The following is a 25,484-nucleotide window of genomic DNA, read 5'->3' as shown; positions in this document are numbered from 1 at the left end:
CAAGACTGTAATAGTATACTAAACAGAAGCCCGTACCCTTCCTTTACTTTCTCCCTTGGAACGACACACTCGTCACCCATTTTGGAGGATGGATTCCACTGTTTGGCATAGTCAGCAAGGCGATTGTCGTCACGCCTTAGTGTGATTTATCGATTACCACTTCTGTAATTCGGTCACCTCGCGTACTGCCTGTGCGTCGACCAAATTCTTCGTTTGAAATAGTATTAGGTCAAAGTGCTCCGATGATACGTCACAGACAAAGGCTAACGAAGGTTTGGAGGTTTTAGGTGATATTAGGGTTGATTTTTCATGTTTCGGCTGAAATATAGATAGATATATAAATTGATGGACGCCTTTGATTCTCTACTCGTTAGTACATATAGGGAAAGCAGGACAACTCCTTGGACTGAGAACCCTGGTTTTGTTGGCTTTTATCTTCAGTCAGTTTACTGCTTCCTCTTTGTTTTGGTTGAGAACATATGGCAAATGTTCTCAGCCAAAATAAGAGGGACAGCCTTCCCGTGATTCGTATTGCACTTTAACTTGTTTCTTTCCGGGGAAAACCGTTAGAGAACACTATTCCATGGGCGTTATCTCTGGTTTCGGCTTCTTGATTTTATACATATGTTTCCATAAAATTTACTATCTTTGACCTTCGGTTCGAAGTTGTTAAATCATCCAGATTCTTCCCATGCTTAGGTAAAGTTTCACAACTCTCGAATCCCCCCTCTTAGAAAAGTGTTTTTTTGGATTCACCGGTAGACTCGGGTCGGCATTTATTGAATCTATTCCTTTTCACAGTTACGGATATCGATAATCAGTACTTAGATGTATCCTTTTATATATGTTCCACATGCGTGGAAAGTAACTCGTCATCATGTTACATTGCTCTCAAGTCCATGGCAAGCAACATACTTTCTTTCCCCACCTTCAACAGTGCATTAGCAACTGCTTTTGTTTGCGGTATAAAAAAAACATTCTGAATTCTTTTGTTGGCTTTGACTTTTCCCACCGTTCCCGTGTTTTCAAAATGCTGGTCGTTGCTCTGACACCAGTGCGTCTTTTATACTTATTTCAGTTTTCCTTGTTACCCATTCTGTTGGAAAGCCCCCATCATCATGACCAGTGCTGTAACTAAACGAGAATATGACTCAGGCGTCACTAAAAGAATAGAGACTTTCTCGTAAGAAAGAAGGTGGTAACCTTGGGGGTCTCTTTGGGCCCACTTGTATTTTCTGGGCGAGCTCCTATCAGTCTATTTATTGAAGCTGATAACCTGGTGCGACCTCCTCACATTCCAACATTCCAATATGAAATTTGGGGTGAGAGAAGGGGGGGGGGTTAAGAAATCAAAGTTATGTGACATACGACATGCTCGATCTAAGGCAAGGTCTGCTACCTCTTCTTTTCCTACTGTAGACATTGCCCTTATAGACTATCCAGGCCACATAGGCCCATAGGGATTAGCTGGCTGCACCGGAAGCTATTAAGCGGCATTTTATTCACAACCAGATTTTCGTTGTGGCTACGAATTCGTCTATCCTCATGTATGGGGTCAAAAATTCTTCGGAAGATTTTTTCGAACCGACTAAGATTACATAATTTTTCTTACTAAGAACCCCAGTTTTCGAGGAATTGTTGAGGACTGACAAGATCAGCAAGTTTTTCGGATTTCCCTGAACATGCCACGGCGCAAGTCGATGCTGGAGAGGCATTTCTGGAGGTAGTGGGTATATTGGACCAGAATTCGTTGGTGGATTGACCTGTCGAAGTTGCGGATTTCTAAGATGAAGTGAACGGATTATGGAGAGTATCTGTTTCTACATAGTCCTTCTGAGTTTTATATCGTCACGGATATAATTCGAGAGAGGAATAAGGTTACAGTAGTTACAGTATTAGGGGGACGAACTGGAATTATAATAGTTCAGTGCATGCTTGCTAAATTACTTCAAAGTACTGACGAACTGTTCGGTAAATGGTGTCCTTGGATAACAAGTTGTTGGATTGGGGCAGCAGTGGATCAGCTCTGGACTTGAGGTTGAGTTTCCACTTCGCCTTCTGCTAATCTGAAACTGAAGGAAGGACGGGACAGATGGCTCTTTCAGGAAGTTTGAGATCGAAGATGACGTCATTATAGTCACTGATGCTAGGGACGGTTTTCATGAAAGGATAATATTAATAAGGAGGTTAACAGTAATGTGACTGCTTATTATGAAGTGGTCCAAATACGAGTGATGATAGTCTTTATGAAAGGTGGAAAGGGCAGAGCTAATGTGGGACAGGTTTATGCTTGGATGAGCGATTGTTAAAAAACCGTGGGGTCTTTTCCATTCGATTTGACCGTGCATCAAACAAAGATAAGTGCCTGGCATTGAGGTTTTCAGCTTTTTTGCAGCCTTTACCTCGTCCTCTTGGTTGCATAATGAACTATGTAAGTTGCATGTGGTTAAGTTTACTTAAATAACAACGAAATGAAGACATTCGGAAGTGGTGATTAAAGAATTACAAGTGAGTAGAATATAGTGGATATAACGGCGCGATGCAGGCATCTAATGCGCCTGACTTGACTTGTGATCGAATTTCTTCTAGGATGTTGGAGTTGTCCAAATAATTTTCTTCTTCTCATGGAGGTTTAGGCTAAGTAAGAAAATTGTGGCAGCATGTAGGCTACAATAGATTCATTCCTCCATCCAAAGTGGGTTTTTCAGAATTTTTTTTTTTTGGAAAATGGACAATTGGCTATAGAAGACTAAGTTTAACATCGCGATATCTAAGCGTGATAGTTCAAGGAGTATTGCGTTGAGTCGTCGGAATGGTTTAATGATGGCGGCACTGACGTCGGCATTGGTATGTTTGTGGAAAAGTGAGAAGTTTGAAGATTAGAGGCATTACTTAATCAAGACTCATACCGAAAGCAGGAAGAATTGACACGATATTTGGGAGCGACCTAAGAAACCATCGAATGGAAGGAAGTCGTGCAGTTATCGAATTGGTGTCAGCGAAAACAATTCACGCTGATGATTTCTAACATTCTGCTCAGGGAGGGATGATTCTAAAATCTAAGCTGATATGATTTTAATGGCACCTAGAATTGTCTTGTTTTTCGTATTTGTTTGCTGTTTTCCTACGCTTTTAAAAAATTTTCTTTACTGACGTGAAACATTATGCCATGATGTTTATATCGTACGTATATATAATGATTTGTGAGATTTATAGGGTAGCATGTGCTTGTGTTCACAGACAACTTTCATATAACCGGCTCTAGTGCCAGAATTGAAAAGCTTCTTTGGTTTACCTCGACCATTGTCTCAAATGCATCTGTCAGGCTATTAATAATTTTGGCCTGCGCTGAGTGGGGCTGCGTTGAGTGGGGCTGCATTAAATGGGACGTGACGTATGCCTGCTTGAACCTTAATAAATATTTGACCAATATCTATGTTGGCTTCCTGTCATTTTTCTAATACATATTTGACCACAAAATACCCGGTATTTATTCCCAAACGATAATTTAGTCCCAAACCCTCCTTGGTATTCTCGAATCATCGCGTATAGCCTAATTATTTTAATAATAATATTTGGCGCGACAATCCAATTGGAATATGGCCTTGAAGCGTAAGCAAATTACGGATAATTTTCATAACCCATGCAACGCCTGATTTGACGAATTCAGATTTTTTTAAAATTATGATTTTGGAGAGATTTGTTTCTTGTGTGCTCGCTGGAAAATTTTTTCATTTTTAAGGTTTTGTGTAAAACAAAACCTTATTATTATAAAATCGATTCAATGTCTGTCTGTCTGTCTGTCACATGCATTTTTCTCCAAAACGGCTAAACCGATCCGAACCAAATTTGGTGGACGGATGGGAACTATGAAATCCCACGCATATAGCGAGTGGCATAAATTTAGGTGGAGTTTAAAGGGGGACTCCCCATACATGCAAAGGGGCGATCTAAAAATTTTCTTCGCCGGATACAGTTGTATAGGGTATCAAATGAATGAATGACCTCGATTCTGACATTAGTGTTGGCATAAATTGCAAGTACGTGAGTAAGGAGTCAAAATGTACACACTTGAAGTGAGACTCATTTTCGGAAACTACCCAACCTAAAAATCCGAAAAAAATCAGGGTGGTGCGCCTAGATGAAATCTAGGCCTCAAAATATGTTCCATTCCGATATCTGCTCAAATAAACTTGCTAATGGTATATTACTAACTTTTAGAAATTTACTAAAAAACCACCCTTAAATTCATCCTAGACGACATTCGCGTGAAATATTAAAGTCATATTGATGAAGAATCTATTTATCTGCACCCCTTTTTAAGACTTTGTGTAAAACACTTATATGCAATCTAATCTTCGAGAGATGTCCCATTCCGGTATCTGCTCAAAACATTCACTAATAGTACATTATCAATTTTTAGAAATTGACAAAAAAACTGTCCTTAAGTTCATCCTAGGTGTACTAAATTGCACCGATATAGAGGTCATCCTCGTGCATACACATGCCAAGTTTGTTGAAAATCCAACCATTAGTGGGAAAATTATAGCAGTTCAAACTTATCAATTTCGTGTTAATTAACAGCATTCTAAACCATACAAATAAGATGCTGACGTCATAATTAACGAGAATAATTGACATTCGAGTGAAATATTAAAATTCCATTCAAGAAGAATCTAATTCTCCCTAGCCCTTTTTAAGGTTTTGTGTAAACACAAAACCTTATTCAAATCGGTTTACTGTCTGTCTGTCTGTCTATCTGTCCGTCACACGCATTTTTATCGGAGACGGTTATAGCGATTGACACCAAATTTGGTAGAAAGATGGGAACTGTGAACGCTCACGCATATAGTGAGTTACATCCTCTTACGACGAATTTAAGGGGGGTCTCCATACATGCAAAAGGGGGTGTACATTTTTTTTTAATCAAATATAGTCATGTATGATATCAAATTAGAGGTCTCGGTTAGTACTTTTCGAAGCCGGTCTTAGTTTTGACTTTTGTTGAAAAGGTGGGGAGTGCGGGGGGTTGAAAATGGTCATTTTTTTAACGAACTCATTCTCAGGAACTACTAAACCGAAAAATCTGGAAAAAATCAGGGGGCTGCCACTATATAGTGCCTAGGCTCCGAAATACCTTCCATATCGATACCTGTTCAAATAAAGTTAATAATAGTATATTACTATAATTTTTAGTAATTGACAGGAAAATCCCTTTAAGTTCACCCTAGAATCAAAAAATTGCAGCAATATAGGCTACAGTATAGAGCATGATCCTGCCAAATTTGGTGAAAATCGCACTTTTACTAACAAAGTTATACTAGGTCAAATCTATCCCTCCTCTCTCAAGACTATGAATGTCAATAGCACTTGAAAGTGGCTATTTTCACATAATATATGCATATTTTACGTGCTACATGCTAATGGGACAAATGCACACCCAAATCTCTTTATAAAAGAAATACACAAAACCTTTCATACCTGAAGGGTCTAGCTTCCGGTTTCCCGACTTGTTTATATTTGATGTTGCTTAAATTCTTGGCATTTGCTAATAATATTAAACTCAGAGTGTGAAGCGTAGGAGGTTGACTATTTCAATACAGTGCTTTCCATCAAATGATTTATTTAAATTACTTTCTAAACAAGTCGGGAAACTGGAAGCTGGGCGCTTCAGGTATGAAAGGTTTTGTTTACTTCTTGTGTGAGTATATTTGAGTGTAGAACTATCTCATTTGTATGTAGCCCATTAAGAAAAAACATTTAGCATGTCAGATTTAGTACTTCGGGCTGTAAATTTACACGGTAAAGACAACTTTGAAATACTGCAACTTTGTTACTAATAGTATGATTTTAATCAAACTTGGAGATAATATGCTTTCATACTACTACCAACTTTTACAACTCTGAGATGAACTTAAGGGGGGTTTCACTCAATTTTTCCAAAAATATGGTAATATACTATTATTAACTTAATTTGAACAGATATTGATATGGAGAGTATTTTGAGGCCTGGGCACCGTATAGAGGCAGCTTCGTGATTTTTTTCAGATTTTTCGGTTGTGTAGTTTCTGAGAATGGCTCGGTATAGCCGTTTCTGAGAAAAGTCCCTGTGACAGACAGACAGATAGACAGACAGAGGGACAGACAGCCAGACAAACAAACATTGAACCGATTTTAATAAAAATTTTGTTTTACAAAATAAAGGCCAATAGAATTTTTAACTATGTGACACGCAACTGTGAGGCTCATCGCTCCTCACATCTTCTTCTTTTTCTTCAGCCTTCAGTTCACAAGCGGGGTCGGCTCATTGTGATCGGTTTCATCATTTTATTTTATCAAATGCCTGATCAGGATGTAATCGCGAGACCTTCAAATCGCCATCCAGTGTATCATGCGACCATTGTTTTGGCCGGCTTTTTGGTTGCTTACCATTGACTTCGATGTTCTGACCAATACTGGATGTTGAATTCTCGTTAGCGTGAATTACGTGACCACACCATCGAAAACGCCTTACTCGCAGTTTTTCCACGATCGGTGCAAACCCAAATCGATCGCGGATATTCTCATTTCAGACGTGATCAAAACGTGTCACGCCACCAGTGCAATGCAACATCTTCGTCCCCATTACCGCAAGACGCCGTTCATTGTCCGTTAGAGTCGTCAACACTCAGAACTATAGAGAGCGGCAGACGGACGACATTGCAGTAAATTTTAAATTTGGGATGTGCGCTGATACGTCGATCACAAAGAACACCAGTTGGGGAATGCCACTTCATCCAGGTTGCGTTAATGTGTGAAACAATTTCATTACGCTGTTCTCCATTGGCAGATAGCATTGACTCGACATATTTAAATCGCTCAGTTCTGGCAATGGCAGTAACCTGCCCTTTGAGATATTTAAATCGCTGAGTTCTCGCAATGGCGGTAACCTGCCCCTCGAGATATTTAAATCGCTCAGTTCTGGCAATGGCAGTAACCTGCCCATCGAAATATTTAAATTGCTCAGTTCTGGCAATTGCAGTAACTTGCCCAGAACTGAGCGATTTCAATATCTCGGGTGAATGCTATAAGCCAAGGAAGAACTACGTTATACTCACAAAACTTTTATACCTGAAACGTCAAGCTTCCGGTTTCCCGACTTGTTTCCTTTTGCCTTTGAATTTCGCTTTATATGTTGTCCGTATGCCTCGTTTTACTCAAATTCCAAAGAGTCTGTATAGAATTCTCGGAAATGGAGAATTCTATCTCAAATCAGTGATGAGATTGCATCTTGTCGCTCAGCTACTATGTCTAAATTCCAAATGCATCATCCAAACTCTGCCTTGGAACGGATGAACCTGCCTCGTGACATAGGGGGTAAGGGCCTTGTTGAGGTGGCGGGACAATATTATCGATAAGCTACGCGCCTATTTTTACTGCAAGGAGCAGGCGCGTCCCTTGCATACAGCTGCTTGTAAGGCAGGATGCTTACTGATTCCACTTACTTTGAAGAATCGATCTTTCAATCCTTTGAGTGAGGTGAAGTCAGACCAGGAGCGGATCAATGAATGGAAGTTGAAGGCAATGCCCGGTAAACACGTGAATTCCCAACCATTTGTCGATTTGCATTTGTCGAACAACGGAAGGATTCATGTCTGTCATTTAGGACCGCGTGGTCGCAACTCTAGCTTATAAAAGCTGATAATGAACGAGCGGGTGAAGAGCGACCATTGTAGAATGTGTGGTTCGGCGTTAGAGACGTTGGACCTTCTAATTTTTGGCTGCACTGTTATCGCACCGGTGCAATACACGAACAGGCATAATGCTGTATGTAGGGTGATAGATCAAAACCATGCATACAAGCATGGGCACATGTCCGTTTTACCGATGTGAGTAGCAAACAGTACTTGATAATTTTGCTTACAGCCTGTATTGGTACCGGCAAGTTCTAACTGATCGCCATTCCACACAACAAGTCTGACGCGCTGTTAGTTGACAAGACAGGTTACTCTGCGCATATTATTGATATTGCTATCCCCCAAAATAGCAACATTGAACGGAAATACATGAGAAGAAGTTGAATTATGTGCCACTGGCTCGGGCAATCAAAGAAATTTGGCGTCTCGAGCAGGTGGTTGTAGTTTCCGTAATATTGTGAGCTACAGGTATTGTACCTAAATTTCTCACAACTTCCCTTGGTGTTCTGTGACTCTCACATAGTCTGGTCCAAAACATGCAGAAATACACCATCCCGTATACGTTCTCGATGTTTCGGGGATTTCTCGACGGATTCTCCCAATGACCTACCGCCAGCCACCACCACTAGCGCCCCTTTATCTTTTAAGAAGGTAGGATCGTTCGAGCCTAAATGCTTGGCACTTAGTGCTAGTATTAGGTAAAATCCGGCATCTGACGAGATTGTGGCAATTCGGAAAATAATAATAATTAATCGTTGGCGCAATAATCCAACGGGATCAGGGCCTTGAAGTGTGTTAGAGCACTTCATTCAAGACCATAACGGTACACTGCAGGAGTACAGTGCACTATAGGAGGTAATGTGATCAGTATTGCGCTCGCCCGAGATTATTACCCACATTTGACTCAGGTACTCATTCACAGCTGAGTCCTTTGGTATCCGATGTCAAATCACGATACAAATCCCACTGTCATCATTGCATACGACAGCAACGATGATACGGCGGAAAATAATGTTTAAAAATCGTGCCATTTTACCCTTTTATCGATGGTTCTCCATAATGTTTTTTAAGCATTTCCGTTTACTGATCCTTCTTCACCCTTAATAGGTGAAGTATTTTGCAGTCATTCGCAGCGCAGCGTATAGGCTACCCTCCTGCAGTTTTCGTGGAACCGCCAGTGTGATCCATTCTAGTCCATCTTCTTCCAAAAACACTCTTCTAATGTACACTGCAGTTTAGATCCGAACCCGGAAACACATTCGCTTTGCCAACTAAACTTCCGTAGTAGTGGTTTTTCACTAGGGCCATGGCGAGGGTTGAGAATGAGTTGAGGCAAGACCATATGCAAAATAAATAAATTAGTAAATAAATAAATAAATAAATGAAATAAATATGCTAAGTAGTTTTAATGTGGTAACTGGTTTGTATTAAAATTATATAAAAGACAACAACATACATGCGATATAACAATGCCTTATAATTGGTCCAAAAGAATTCATAAAAGATAACAGACCACCAATTACACCAATATGAATAGCTTCGCCTTCCATTGATTCAATAAAGACATCACTTTCAATTCGAAACCTACTCAACACTATTTTTAACTTTAGATCACATGCATTTGCAAACTTACAACATGCAGAAAACTCTAATATTCAATACACTCTATTCAAACAAATACAACCGAAAATCAAATTGGAAGCTTAAGGTTTTTAAGGTTTTAAAATTATTTTATTTTCAAGAAATAGATAACAATAGTATAAAGATTGGAAAAATGAACAAAAAAAAAACAATTTTTTAAACTAACAAAAATAACTTAAATCTAATGGCACTGTGGGCTATAAAAATTTTTTGATAACAGACTAAAATTGATGTAAGAAACAAACATCTAATTTTACGATAACTTGCCGGGAAAAGATCAAAAACAAATAAAGAAATATGAAAGTAATAACAAATGTTTCATTATATGCAAACAAAACCTTACTAAAATCGGTTTACTGTTCCTCTATCTGTCTGTCACACGCATATTTTTCGGAAACGGTTATAGCAATTAGCCCAAATTCAGTAAACAGGTACTGTGAACCCAGACGCATGCAGTGAATTACATCCTTCTACATCGAAATTAAGGGGGCGGGTCCATGGATGGAAAGGGAGGTGTAAATTTTTTCGTCACCAAATGTAGTCATGTGGGCTATCAAATGAAAGGTCTCGGTTAGCACTTTTCGAAGCCGGGCTTAGTTTTGACATTTGTTGGAAAGGTAGGGAGTGCGGGGGGTCACAAGTGATCGTTTTTTTAACGGACCCATTCTCAGAAACTACCCAGCCGAAAAATCTAAAAAAACAGAAGGCTATCACTATATGATGTCTAGGTTCCGAAATACCCACCCTACGTAACGATATCTGTTCAAATAAAGTTAATAATAGTATATTACTATAATTTTAGTAATTGGCTGTCAAACACAGAATTACGAAATTTTGTAGCTATGTATGTTATAATATAGAGCATACCAAGTTTCATGGAAATCGTATATAGAAGGTCAGCGGATATTCTCACATAATCTCCTTTCTGCTTCTTTTTCTTCAGTCTTTGTCCCGTTTACAAGCGGGGTCGGCTCGTCGTGATCGGCTTCACCATTTGGCTCTATCGAATGCCTGATCTGGGTGCAATCTCGAGGCTTTCAAATCCCCATCTAGCGTATCAAGCCACCGTTGTTTAGGTTTGCGTTTCGGTCGTTTACCATCGACTTCGACGTTCAGACCAATCTTAGCAAGTGAATTTTTGTTGGCACGAATTTCGTGACCATACCATCGAAGACGTCTCTCTCGCAATTTTCGCGGATATCCTCATTTCGGATGTGATCGAAACGTGTGACGCTACTAGTCCAACGTAGCACTTCGTCTCCATTACCGCAAGACGCCGTTCATTGTCTTTTATAGTCGGCCAACACTCAGAACCATAGAGAGCGACTGGACGGACGACATTGCCGTAAATTTTAGATTTGAGACGTTCGTTGATACGTCGATCACAAAGAACACCAGTTGTTGAACGCCACTTCATCCGGGTTGCGTTATTTCAATGATTTCGTGAATACAGTTGTTAAGAATGCGTTCAAAAATCTTCATGGTATGGGAAAGTAACCGGATCGGACGGTAATTTGAACATCCTGCTGGACTACCTTTCTTTTTCCATATTGGAACAGTGGTACTTTCTTGCCAGTCAAATGGTGTTCTTCCTTCCTGAATAACCCGGTTAAAGAATTCACTGAGCCACAGTGTTGGGTCCCATCTCTTCGCTTTCTAGAGCTCAGATGTGATGCCATCAGGTTCTGTGGCTTTCCCCGACTTCATTTGTTTTATTGCCTCCTCGACTTCAGTTGCACTAACAGTTACGTCCATGGTCTTTAACGTAGGTACCAGTCGTGAGACTTAATCCTACGGTCCTCTTCAGACACGGATTGATTTTGTGACCACAATCAGAGCCCCGCTGAGACAAGCAACAACGGTACCAGTCAATACCAAGTGCATGGCTTAGCATTCATACTGGTGGATGTAAGAATTACCTAAATCTCTACCGAACTACGGAGTACGGCACCCGTGTTGATACGCAACACCACATCGAGGGCCGAAGGTCTCTTCTCGCTTGAGCACAACCACAACCACCATGAGACTCCCATTAGGGGGGCCAACCGCAAATAACCGAGCTGTCCTCACATACAACAGAAGTTCATGCGAAGTATCTGAGTCCATGGGGTCTGATCGCCCTGATTAGGCCTTTGGAGCATTCGCCTACTGCATCACGGCCGGCAAACCAAAGTGAGTATAGCGTTTCCGGGTGCCACCACTATGGAGGTTCTCCTCGGCCACTTGGTTTTGGTTTGGCCGATAGGGTTCCCGCCCCATCTTCCTCACCGCCACCTCTGAGCACCAGTTGCACTGACAGGTGTAACTGCTCCAAATGTCGGCAATGATTGTGGAAGTGCAAATTCTTCAGTTGAAATCTGCTTGAAGTATTCTCGCCATCTATCCGTTGCGGCTCGATGGTTGGTAAGCAAAGTACCGTTCTTGTCATTAACGCAACAGAAGTGTTCAATATCCTGCGTGCGTTCATTACGGCTTTTAGCAAATCGATACAGATCTTTCCATCTCCATCCCGAGTATCCAGTTTACCGTAAAGATTTTTGAAATGGTTCGCTCGGGTGACAGCGACCGCTTTCTTTGCTTCACGGTAGGCATTCTTATAAATTTGTCAATTAGCAGGCATTTTATCGTCGAGAAACTTGTGGTAGAGGCGTTTCATTTCACGGATCTTCAGTTCAACGTTGTCATTCAAAAGGCAGGTATCTCTGTTGATGTACCGCTTACCTGGCTTGGTGAACCCGAGGGTTGCTCAGGCTCCCTTCAAAATATTTCCAAATTTTGGCGGTTATGCCGCCACCAGGGACGGAAGACCTAGGCGGTTTGGACGAATCAACTCAATGAATTTATTGTCCACGCCTATTACGGTGTCACGGATTTGGAACGGAATCCATCAGGGTACAGACACCGACTACATGAGGCGTCCATTCACCGAATATATTGAGATTCTCCCAGACACTAGGCTAAAGACCCAAAACTATAGTATACCTCGGCAACTACTAACATCGCTGCTGCCGCTGATAGAATTTTGGCTGACCATTTGGCGAAATTACCGCTATAGAGGTTCACGGTTATTCGTCACAATAATAAACATCTTAGAGCGAATAATAGAGGTATGCGCAAGAGGACTTTACCGTTCTGGGTATTTCAACAGAAGAAAAGTGGGGAAAGGAAATTGGTCGTGTCACGCAAGCACTTCTTGGAAATCCATCACCAAGGGTGCACAGATGCGTTGCCAACATTATTGGAAACTAAAATCTCTCCAATGATGTGCCAGTCGATGTAAGTATCAAAAGAGCTTTCAGCGAAGGTCAGACAACACCTTGTTCTGAAGTCGTGAAAGTAACGTCGAATCTGGATCAGGCAGAAGACTTCTGTAGAAGTGTTTCGAGCGAACCCAGCCAATGCAATGTAGAAGCAGCGTGGCTCCCATACCTTATGCGTTCATGTGAGGTCGCCTTGGCATTTTCCAAGGCGACTCTCTAAGTCCTCTAAGGTTTTGTTTGGCTTTGAATCCACTATTCCAGTCTTCTGTATGAAAGCATATATGGGTATATATAACCCGAAAGTGGATAATCTCACATAATATATGCATATATTACGTGTCATACCTGAAGCGTCCTAGCTTTCGGTTTCCCGACTTGTTTAAATTTTTCCCTCCCCCTTGTGTTATTCTTTTCATCAGTTAGCATTTTTTTTCTGCGTTTTAGTTTTTCAATTTTCAACTCACCCAGCTTTCCCTCTGCAGGGATCTCATTGCCGCACCCTCGTCTGGGACATTTCCACCGTCACCGATGTTACTGCTTCTCGTACCATCCGCTTGATGGTTTTCTATGTCCTCCATACGGACAGGTCCGCTGTCGAAATCTTGCTCGCCCTCAAGGAAACCCGGCTCTTCCATGCCTGCAGAAGGATTTTTGAGGTTTTGTGTAAAACGAAACCCTATTAAAATCAGTTTACTGTCAGGCTGTTTTTTTTGAGGAGGTGGAAATCTTCAAAAGTCACTGTCCTGGGCACGCCAGCATGTGGGATTCTTACCCACTAAAATTACCCCCGACTCCCCTAAGCACCGTGGAACCACTATACGGTCTTACATCTAGGGGCGGAGAGTCGATATCCTCCATGTCCCGTGAGAAACTGGGTAAGATTATAATTCATGTCACTGTGCCGTCTCTACAACCACTCCTTGATGGTACGGATGAGCCTGTGTGTCCACCGACCCTTTCCCGAGCATTCCCAACGCTCTTGCCATCTATTTAGAGGTCTTTCACTTTCGGCGTTCTTCGTCTGCGATAAGGGAGAGATTGCACTTCGCATTGTATATATTCGCCATCTCATCTGCCAAGATGTCAATGGTATCATTCCAGCGATGATGAATTTTGCATCCTCTGAGACAGTCCTGAATGCCGAGCACACCCTGAACACAATCTGTTAGCGTTAAATGTAACCTACAGTGCCTTTCCCCAAACTGGAGCTGCATAGAGCAGGATCGAATTGAATACTCTAGCTATAAGGGACCTGGAAGCATGTCGTGGCCGTCTCACGTTTGGCATCATCCTTGCAATGGATGCTTTGTCATAAGCATACTGCACATGTTGCTTATAGCTGAGCTTCTCGTCTATCAATATTCCCAAGTATTTGATGGCAGGTTTAGAAGTGATGATATAATTCCCAATTTGAATACCCCTTAAACCCTTAACAGCACTGATTGCTTCGCATAAATATAACTTAGTATCTTCGAGGTGCTTTGCGACCGCAACCAGTGCTATATCGTCGGCGTAGTCCACCACCGTGGCTTCCTACGGAAGGGGAAGGTTAACTACATCGTTGTACATGATGTTCCACAGCAGTGGCCCCAGTACAGAGTCCTGTCGGACACCCGCAGAGACAACGTACCAACGTACTCCAGGGGTTCGTCATTAGTGTCATACCAAAGCCTCCCTTCTTGTAAATAGCTGTTGACAATAGCTGCAAGATAAGTAGGAATGGCAATCTTCCCCAGAGATTTCCGTATTGGGTTCCAATTGGACGAATTGACCATTTCGATGGCATCAATGGTTAATCTGGCTTTACGGAACCCATACTGTCGATCTGAGAGATCTCCCTGGCTCTGAACAACCGGGAGTAACCTATTATAGATTACTCGCTCTAGCATTTTCCCTACAGTGTCCACCAGACCAATAGGTCTGTTGGAGGTTGGCTCACCGAGAGGTTTGCCAGCCTTAGCCAGCAGTAGCACCAACTTTTGTCGCTACCATGATGCAAGGAATATCTCTTGTACATGCACGCTTCGAACAACTCAGCGAACATGTCCGGTCTGGATTTCACGGTAAGGGCCCTATTCCGCATGCCAGCCAAACCCGGAGCTTTGTTATCGCCTATGTCTGCCTGTCCGCCTGTCTGTCTGTTCGTCTGCAACACGTATTTTTCTCGGAGACGGTTATAGCGATTGACACCAAATTTGCGGGAGAGGTGAGAACTGTGGACGATCACGCATACAGTGAGTTATCATTGCCGCACCCTAGTCTGGGACATTTCCACTGCTGTTACTGTCTCTTGATGGTTTTCTATGTCATCAATACGGACAGATTCGCTGTTGAAATCTCGTTCGCCCTCAAGGCAGCCCGGCTCCTCCATGGCTGCAGGAGTATTCGAAGAAAGCTTATCTTTTTCCTTACTTTCCGAAGCTGGTCTTAGTTTTGGCATTTGTTGGAAAGGTCGGGAGTGTGGGGATCGAAAATGATCATCTCTTCAACGGACCCATTCTCAGAAACTACTGAACCGGAAAGTGGGAAAAGATGAGCAGGCTGGTACTATATTGTGTCTAAGCCCCGAAATACCCTCCATACCGATATCCTTTCAAATAAAGTTAATAATAGTATATTACTATAATTTTTAGTAATTGACTGCAAAATCCTCTAGTGTAGGCTATAACATAGAGCCTGATCATACCCAGTTATAATAAGTCGCTTCTTTGCAAATTCTTACTTCTTCAATTGCTCTGAAGTAACTGAGTGATCTGGCTTGGGAAAATTTTGAAAATTTGTTTATAACCGTTAATATATAGTGCTCTTCCTTATGGAAGACGTCTTTGTGCAAAATGTGACCTGAGAATTCACAAATAGGAGCTCGTTTAAGGATGGAATTACTAAAATAGCGTTCGTAATTATTTTCCTTTCAGGTGGAGTACTATTTGACGATTAGTTTGATTTTTGAGCTCATTTTGGGAAATTGTACCTTTGAAGGGTTTGGAGTTTGTTTCCTTTCGCGTTCCTGTGCGGTCTTTTATGGGTGGTTAGTATCAGGTTTTCTTGCTCCATCTCGCGTTCTGTAATTCTTTTTGTTTAAACCTAATTTTGTAATTGTTGAAATGTAGAGGATAAATTTCCTGAATTAACCCCATGACGTTTTCCTCTATCTTTATTCCATTAATCAGATTGGGGCTCAGGTACCGTTTGAAAATGCCAATTAATTTTACGCGGGTGTAAGAAGGTTCTATGAAGATATACTTCCAGTAATTTGGGAAAGGTTTTTCGAGTTGGTATCCTGTTTTAAGGAGGATTTGATTTCTAAACACATTGAACGGAGTGCCTACAGAGGAAATTAGAATTGAGAAGAGCTATCAACGTTATTTGATTTTACCGGCTTCGGCTCTTCGAGTATAGTTTTTCATATTTTTTATTTGAATTTTTATTACTGAGCGCATAAGTTAAGGGTTTATGATCGTTATAGATCCTCAGTTTCCTTGGTCTGAACAGGAAATTTCTCAAAGATTTGAGGGTCCATATTATCGCTAATAGTTCTTTCTCGTTGTTTAGGATAAGTGAGGGATCCTAAGTCCACATCCACTTCATGTTGGACCGGCCCAAATGGAGAGCAATTTACTCTCACGTCCTTTTAGCCCACGGATTCCTCGTTTGGGGGCACCCAAGCATTTAAAAAATGTATCGACAAACGGTTTCGTCCAGGGCAGAGGCAACTCGTCAGACGCTGCCTCACCTCTGCTCTGGGAGCAGCGTGGCCGTTCTTTCTCGTTAGCGACATAGTTGGCCTCGGCTTTGTTGAGGTTCCCCGAGAGGAACATTATTGGCGTTCTATCCTGTGCCAGAACTGCGCCTAATGAACATTGGAATGCGCCCGTGGTTAGCTCAAAGTCCTTATCAAACCTCGTAAATGCGAAGAAGCGCAAATTTGGCGTAATCGAGTATAAAGCGTCAGTAACATCCCGATAGGCCTAAAAACGACTAAAGTTTCCTATGGGTTGTTGGAGGAGGGTAGTTTAGTACGGCTTGAACCTTATGTGGATTAGTTTTAATGCCGTGTTCTGAAATGATGAAACCAGGGAACTCAACCGCTTTTTCGAGGATGCTGAAAACGAGATCGAGATTGATCAGGTGGGTTTCCTCGTCTGTGCCATAGATAATTATATCGTCGATATAAACTGGACATCTAATACCGATTTGCTCTCTCAAAATATCATCAAGTATGGAACGTGGCGGGGGCATTCATAAGTCCAAAGGGGAGGCGAGTGAACTCGTATTTGCCATTATTTACGGAGAATGCCGTTTTCTCCATGTCAGATGGTTTCAATCCCACTACCCAGACAGGTGCATTGCATGGTGATTTAGACGGTATGCCATCAGCTGTCGCGAATGTAGCTACTCGTCCGGTTTACAGAATAGACTTTTATGTCTTGTCAATACTGAAAGTAGTTTTTCGGTTTATTAGTGGGACAAATGGTTAGTTCGGATTCAGATATTATTCACGGAGATTATTCAGGACGGTAAAATTGCAGAGATTATTAAGGAGGGTAAAATAGTTTTTGGCCGTATAAATCGTTGCGTCTAGTTCTTTTAGGCTGTCGTTACCTAAAATGCCATGGAATGATTTCAGGTTTGGAAAAACTTCAAGCTGGGTACGGAGGGCCCAAAAAGGTTGACGATCGCATGGTGTGTTATTTTATGTTACCACCTACAGAATTTGCAAAAAATGAACTATTGTTAGGGATTTAGGTTGGATGTAATTTTTGTTAGATCCAGTATCGACAAGGAATTTCAGCAATTTCCTGCTCTTCATTCGATACTCGAAGGAAGGAAGCGAAGAGCTAGTTAATCTAAACAAGTCAGGAAACCGGAAGCTAGACGCTTCAGGTACGAAAGGTTCTGCGTATTTCTTAGTATGTAGCACGTAATATATGTATATATTATGTGAGAGTATCCACTTTCGGGTGATATTGACATTCACAATACGCTAATCTTAAATTTTCAAAGAAGTAACAACTTTGACGTATTATAATTTTGCTATCATAGTAATAGTGTGATTTCCACCGAACTTGATGACATCATGCTCTATATTATAGCCTACATCACTGCAAAATTTCATAAAAGGATGTAATTCACTGCATCCGTGTGCGTTCACAGTTTCCACCATTCTACCAAATTTGGAGTCAATCGCTATAACCATCTCCGTGAAAAATGCGTGTGACGGACAAACAGGCAGACAGACAGACAGACGGGCAGACAGATAGACAGACAGTAAACCGATTTTAATAAAGTTTTGTTTTACACAAACCGTGAGTCCGGATGTTGGACAGCGAAGTCCTATGGCCACAGCAACATTCTAGATGAAATACCTCGGGAAATCTGCGCATCCCCCACGGACTATGCCACACGCAAGCTGAACTTCACGAGAAACTTTGCTGTGGACCTTCCAACTAGGGCAAAGTGGAAGACCGGCGGCGTGTTGCAAGACTATGACACAGTATTTTTTATGGACGGATTAAAGATGGCCTATGGAGCCGGCGCGGGGGTTTTCTCGAATACACCTATTGTATCCAAGTCGTATGGTCTCCCAGGTTTCGCCAGTGTATTCCAGGCGGAAGTACTGGCGGAAGTCTGTCGATGGCTGGAGCGTGATTCGAGCCCCAAGCGTAACATAGCCATTCTGACCTGACCTTGTACTCAACGACAACATCTTCCCGGCTGGTGGGGCAGTGCAGAGACGCGTTCAACCATCTGGGCGGCACGCTCAAGGTCACTCTCTTCTGGGTTCCCGGGCATAGGAACATAGAGAGGAATGAGCGGGCTGACGGATTGGTGAGGTAAGACTCTGCTCTTGGTAGTCCCTCGGCGATCACAGTCGGTGTTCCGCTGGCGGCTGTCGGGGGCGGAGTCTATTCGCACTACCTTGCAGCCACGGGTCTGAGATGGTGAAGGCTTACAAGCTGTGCCAAGTCAAGGAGAATTTGGCCCGCTTATAACATAGCCCGATCACGAGAGCTTCTGTGCCAGACGCGTGCAAATGTATTCAAGATTACGGCGGTCTGCACGGGGCACTGGCCCATAGGGGACCATGCCGCTAAGCTCGGCATACCCTACAACTCGCATTGCCGAAGCTGCGGAGAAGGAAGGGAAACCCTCATGGACTTTCTCTGTGATTGCCCAGCTCTGGCTAGAGTCAGGTTGCGAACACTGGGTAAACCATTCTTCGGGGACCTCAGAGAAATTTCTAGCTGGAGGGTCGGAGAGCTGCTTTCCTTCGTGTATGCTACGGGCTGGCTCTGAAAATCCGAGCCGGCTGGACTCTGCCTCCCTGCTCCAATAACAACAATCACGGTCTTAGCAGTTTGTGGCATCAAAACGGCGTACCAAAGCGCTAATTGGGCTCCTCCGAGTGACCAATGATACCTACCTATCTAGCCCTGCATGGCTGTAGGACGTTCAAGGGCGGCAGACTGTTGTGGTCTATTTTGCGACCTGATGGAATGATCTACACTCATTGGCATTGGTCTTGGTTGTGGTTTGGGTGGAAGCTGGTTTCAAGGGGGTTGGAAAAGATAAAGTTGTATTTGCTAAGGTTTAGGTTGAGGCTGTAGTTGTTGCCGTTTCATTGGCTCCGGGAAAAACGTGCATCGTGGTGCGGGGATGGGTGTCTGCTGAAATGGAGTCTACCTTGGTAGTAATGGGGTGGATTTTGGGTGGGAGTTCGGTGCGTGTTTTAGATATTGCCGTATTGGGAGCGATAATTCCCATTTTCTAGTTTGAGACATAAATGAAGTGCGGGGGCAGATCTCCTCGTTCTCTCATGCTCAACAACTTAGGTAAGGCTTTTCCTTGTGTGCGCGGACCAGATCATTGGTTGCCTCTAAGCTCATGTCCATACAGGAAATTTTATTAAGAATCAGAGAAAATTGATAAACCGATTGATAGAAGTCCTGACCATTGCCTTGAATGAGACAAGTCATCTCATATCCAAATGTGTCCAAGTCATGTTAATCCCCATAGTTTAATGTTAGGCGTAATACGTTCCCAATTCAGAGGAATATTATAAGATAAGAAATTCCAGCAGAATTCGTATTCTTACTCGTAAATACGAATACTTTTGTATTCACTTTCGGAAGTGAGAATGTAGCTGTATTCGCATTCACTTGTGTAAATACTGAGGTATTCACCTTTTCGAATACCAATGCATTCGTGTTTGTATTCATATTCATAGGAAATCATCGTACGAATTTATTCGTATTCGTATTGACGAATACAAATATGCCCAACACTATCTAGTGGTTTACTTAAAGAAGAAGCTACTTCTGATCACGTGCCCAATCCATGTGAGTGCGGTGGCGTCTGACGGGATTGGAGCGTAATTAGATTACCTAAGTTCGTTCCCACGGAAAGTACGACAGGTTACAAGGTTGCAAGTGTGAAATGAATTGAATTTGGACTTTGCCTGTGCAACTTTATATTTCTCGATTTTTGAATTTGACTGGATTGATGTTAACTTATATATGCTTTTGTACAGAGGAAAAATTTAGATGCGCACACATATATGTATACATCAGTGCGGAGTAATAGGAAATGTTTGTTTAGGATGAGTAAAATATTTGTCTTGTATGACTCTTTTGAAGTTTGGAAATATATAAAGGAATATTTTGAATTCTTTGATATGTACGAATTGGAGAATATGCGTAGAAAGTTTCCCATGTAAGATGCAAGACCTTTATCCCGTAGCATCAGGGTTCCGGAATTCCGACTTGTTTTGTCAACTCTGTCAACTGGAATCTTATTTAAAGTTCTTTACATAAGGAATCTACAGAACATTTCAAATGTCAAGTGCTTCGCTTTCGGTTTTCGACTTGCTTCGGATAACGCTTTATTTTGCATTTTTCCTCAACTTCAGTTACATTTTTACTAGTCTTATTACTGTTTGTTTTTTGCTAGGGGAATGTTCCTAATGAGCATTTCCTGCCTTTTCTAGATTTCCACAATGTATATTTGATAGTAGACGTGGGGTGATCAACATTTTAAAATACTTTTAAAACATATTGACTTGTAAAGGTTCCCATTATCATTGTTTTCCTCATGAAGATTATGCTTAATTAAGTCTGTTCTTTTTTCGAGTCCGCCAGGAACATTTCCACGGGTTTTTGAGCAAGAAAGTGTATCAAGTTCCCAGTCGATTTGAGAAGTTACTCATTATAAATATGAGGACTACTTATATATTTTAAAACATCATCAGGGAATTACAAATGTAGGCACTTTATAAAATGCATGAAACATTTAATGAACGTTCGTTCATTTCTGCCAGCAACCTCTATAAACAGAATTTTCGGCCACCGCGAGATTTGGATTCACGAGAAAATTTCCCTCCTTAGATGTTTGAAGAGATGAATTACTCGCATCTACACTACCGCCTAACCTCATCTTGAAATTAAATAAATCTGTTACATCTTACGAATTTTCAGTGATAGATGCGTTTGGAAACATGCCGCGTTCGTTTATTTGGGGGAATAATTTCTGGTTTTCATCAGGCGAGCTTTGCTCAGATGTCAGTGAACCTTTCTATATATCATTATCATCAAATATCCCGCGGGCAACTAGTGGAAACTTAATGAATGCGACGAGTCCTTACAAAATGCATCTTCAAATGATCTACTTCAACTACACATCTTCGCTACAATTGGATTTGAAACAACAGTATCAGGTAATATAGGTTACATATGTATGTTTACGTTTTATCTCGCAAAGCTAAATACATATATTCATATGTCATGAAATTTTGATTTATGATACATACAAATTAATACTAAATCACTAAATCACCGTTTATTCGCTTCTGTATTATGCAAAGTTTGCTCATTACATCAAACGGAAGAGTATCAATGGAAATTTTATATATCTGTGCGGTTGTATGTTATGAAATCGTTGCAACATCACACATTTAGAAAAGTGCATTTCGACTCGAAGGGTAACAGGGAGAATAAATTATGCACTACAAAGGAGGTGCGACTTCTTGGTAGGATGTTTCATGCTGAAATTCATATTAGTCCAATTTTACGGATCTAGGAAGAATTAAAGGAGGTTTGCAGAAAAGGTTCAAAATATATTAATATTCTATCATTAACTCTCTTGGAGCAAATTTCGTAACGTAAGATATTTCGATGTATATGGACCACCATATTTTTTTCTTAGCTTTTTCGGTTAAGTGGTTTATGAAAATGGCACCTTGAAGTAATTGTCTCTTTCCGGACAACCACATTGCTTCGTCTTGCAGTACCTGCTTAAGGGGGTCATCCCGTGTGAAGGCCGTTTTTTTTGCCCTTTTTTGAAAAATTATTTTGAAGGACTGGATAAAGATAGAAACGTGATTTTTTCACCATATGTTTACTGATATCTCTAGTATATGTGATAAATTTTTCAGCTTGATTTCGTAGCTAATTTTCGGAATGGATTTCCCTGCTCTAAAATAGAACTGATTGGAGTTTAAATCGCCGAGCCGTCCGAAACTTGATGAATTTTTCGATCATTTTCCTGGCCGTGTCAATCGGAGAGAGTGGGCGGTATGCGGATGGAAGTTCAGGGTCGCCTATGCTGATTAGCGCCAGAATCAACTCCTTCATCATGCCCCCTTCATGTAAGCATTGAATGGGCCGAGCAGTAGGTCTGGCCAGTGGTGGAACACTAGCTTATCTATCTCTGCTAGTTTATCGGTCGGTTCTGGCAGATTCTTATTTTTTACAGACAGGATTGCCTTTTCCAAATTTTTCGCTCGGGGCTTTTGCGCTGTTGTAAGCAACCCGAACTTAATATATAAGAAATCATGTTCTTACAATGCGGTCCAACTGTTCGTCATTCAGTGAACATGGTTTTTGCAGAGTTCTAATTTTTTGGGTGGCCAGTCTGTAACCAAGCTCCACGGATCCCCGTTTACCTTGTAGACCAGTTCATGCCAGCAGCGGGTTTTAACTTTTCGGGAAAAGTGGGAATGAGAGTCAGCTGGACAGGCACACAGAGAGTAAGCCGATTCTAGGTTTTGTTTTCTTGGAAAACCCTGAAAATGAAAAATCTGTAAAATGAGCTCATACGGAAGTAGTTCCGATAGCACTTTCTTTGGTGGTGCAATAAGGACTATGTAGTTACCTACACTGTCGATTACCCAGACGGAGCTGTGAGTTGTTTTTAATTATGGTTTTATTAGTGAGAAAAGAATCCAATTACAGAATATGTACTAAGTACGCTAGATCTCAAAATATTAACTTTATTCTAACCTTTTACACTTCTACTAATCCAAATGGGATGAGAAAAACAAGATTTTAAAGCGAGGAAGTATGGAACTAGAATAAATTACGCTGGCTTATAGGGAGGAAATGATATTCATATCGGTGCATAGCTCGGGTGGTATACACAGTTGAAAACAAAACTTTAGTATAATCGATTCATTGTTTGTCTGTCTGTACGTCACGCACATTTCTCCTGGAATCGGTTACACCTAAGTAATGGAATTAGGTAGAAAGATTGGAACTATGAATTCAAATACATGCGTTGAATTATATGGCTGCACGTTGAACTTAAGGGGTGAGTCCACATACACCTAAAAATTGAGTGCACATTTTTTTTCATCGATTGTAGTCATGTTGGGTATCACTGAAAGGTCTTGATTAGTACTTTCCGGAGCATTATTATATTAGTTTTGATGTTGGTTACAAAGGGGAGGAGTACGAGAGTCCGAAAGGGGTCAATTACTTTAAAGACCCATTCTCAGAAACCAGCCAATCAGAAATCTGAAAAAATTATGGTGGCTCGTGGGTATTGTATCTTTGCCTTAAAATATCTTTCGCTATTATATCTGCTCAAATAAAGTTAATGATAGTGTGCTGTCATATTTTGAAAATTTACTGTCAACCCCCATAAGTTCATCCTAGATCCGTAAAATTTAGCAGCAATATGCTGCAAGTTTGGTGGAAATCCGACTATCAGTTAGAGTTAAAGTTGCCTCTTACTCCCTACATGCAAAATGTCAGCATCCCATCGAATTGAAAGGTCAGGTATATTCAAGGTACATATGTACACTACAAGTTATGTCTAAATGGCACCATTATGGGAAACGAACGCGTTTAGTGGGGTACTTCTATGGAGACGTGGTAGTGGCCCTGATTGGTCGAAAAGAGACTACTTTTCCCACTCGAACCTTCTTCTTGATGTGATTCGCGATAATGAACTGACGCATCTTTTACTCAGTAAACATCAAATCAACAATTTCCGTTTCCAGCTACTTGCGCTGTTCTTAATTTTCCACATCTGGTCTCGTATGTTAAAAATCCGGCAAAGTAGTAGAAACCGATGCATTTCTAATAGGCAATGATCTCCGACTTTCGAATATATTGATGAAGCTTATCCATACACATCATAAGCCCTAACACCTAGCAGTTTAAGTTTAAGTTTTTTATTTACCATAGTGACTTACTTCTAATACATTATTAATTACTTTCTAGCTTAGATATTAAGCTTAACTAACTTAACTTTATTTCAATGGGTGGCTATTACAATTGTTTGGCCTACCCGACCTTCTGTGTAAATTATTACTTTACTTGTATTAATTTTAATACATATATCTTCACAATTATTTGTATTCAACTGAACTATTTAAAAGACTGCGCTTGCACTAAAAGCGCCAGAAGGCATTACTTACTTACTTAAAATACTTAAAACTAACTAAGTCTAAACTTAATCTAACTTAATCTAACAATAAATACTTAACCTACTATATACAATAGCACATTACATGTCTTGTGCTTAGCCTCGATGTGCCCCTACCAGGCAGGGAGAATCATATAGGGAAAGGATGGCGGGTTGAAGAGCTTCGCTCACTATTTGGTAGGGCCTTAGGTAGTTGGCCAATGGGAAGGTGCTACCCTGTTGGTAGAGTTGCCGGATTAGTGGATTTGGATGGTTCTCCGTTCTTTCGAAGAACCGTTCCACCAAGTTGAGAACGAATTCTCGAAGAGGTTGTACTTTGGCGCGCCGATATACCTCGGCGTTTTTTCCAACCTTCTTGATTTTCCAATTATAGGAAAGACCAGTGCAGTACCTTAATATCCGGCGTTCGAATGCCTCACATTTGGACATGGTTCGGGTGGAGCAAGTGATCCACGTGGGCGCTCCATAGCAGATAATGGGTCTGATCAGGGTCTTGTAGAGAGTCAGTTTGGCCTTGGTGCTGAGTCCTACCTTCTTTCGAAGAAGAAAGTAGATCCTACTGAATGCACCGCGTGCCTTACCGATCGCGAGCTCAAGATGTGGCTTGAACTTAAGGAGTTCGTGAAGTTTAACTCCTAAGTACTTGATGGTCTGGGAATTGCTCACTATAGTGTTTCCTATCTTCATTTTCAAGAGTGTAGCTTTTCTATGGATTCCTCTAGAACCTAGGTATCTAGCTTTCCTCCGGAAGGTGCAGAATTGCGTTTTAGCCTCATTAATCTTAATGCCCCATGCCAGGTAATATTTGCCAAGGTCTTTCAAATACCTCTCGACCGGTTTGGCTGCCCTGTTGGGGTGGAGGCTTGAAGCGAAGATGAGTGTATCATCGGCATATTGCTGCGGAACCCGAACTGATGGTTCGGTATAATCTCTTTGAGGTTGCAATATTGGACTAGCCCGATTGTCCATGCTCTCTCAAAGAGTTTGCCTAAATTGGATAATAATGAAACGGGTCTAAAGTTGTTAGGCTCAGTAGAGAAGCCTTTTTTCCGGATCGCAATTATTTTAGCTACTTTCCAGGTGGTGGGAAAATAGCCATTATTTATGCAGTTATTAAATACTGCCAGCAAAAATTTGATGGAGACTCGGGGAAGTTGCCTAATTACGTAATTAGGAATTTCGTCAGGTCCGGCTGATATTT

General features: G+C 41.3%; 1 protein-coding gene across 1 annotated transcript in view; it reads left to right on the top strand.

The window, feature by feature from the left end:
• Positions 1-25,484, top strand: part of LOC119658164 (nose resistant to fluoxetine protein 6-like) — a 55,057-nt gene that overhangs the window by 5,764 nt on the left and 23,809 nt on the right. Inside the window, exon 2 of the mRNA XM_038065453.1 lies at positions 21,052-21,290. Coding sequence (XP_037921381.1) covers positions 21,052-21,290 — 239 coding nt within the window. The remainder of the gene's footprint in view (positions 1-21,051; positions 21,291-25,484) is intronic.

This window comes from Hermetia illucens, chromosome 1, assembly GCF_905115235.1.
Source record: "Hermetia illucens chromosome 1, iHerIll2.2.curated.20191125, whole genome shotgun sequence".
NCBI classification, from domain to species: Eukaryota; Metazoa; Arthropoda; class Insecta; order Diptera; family Stratiomyidae; genus Hermetia; species Hermetia illucens.
Note: the sequence above shows the minus strand (reverse complement) of the source record. Positions and strands in the feature narration are given on the sequence as shown.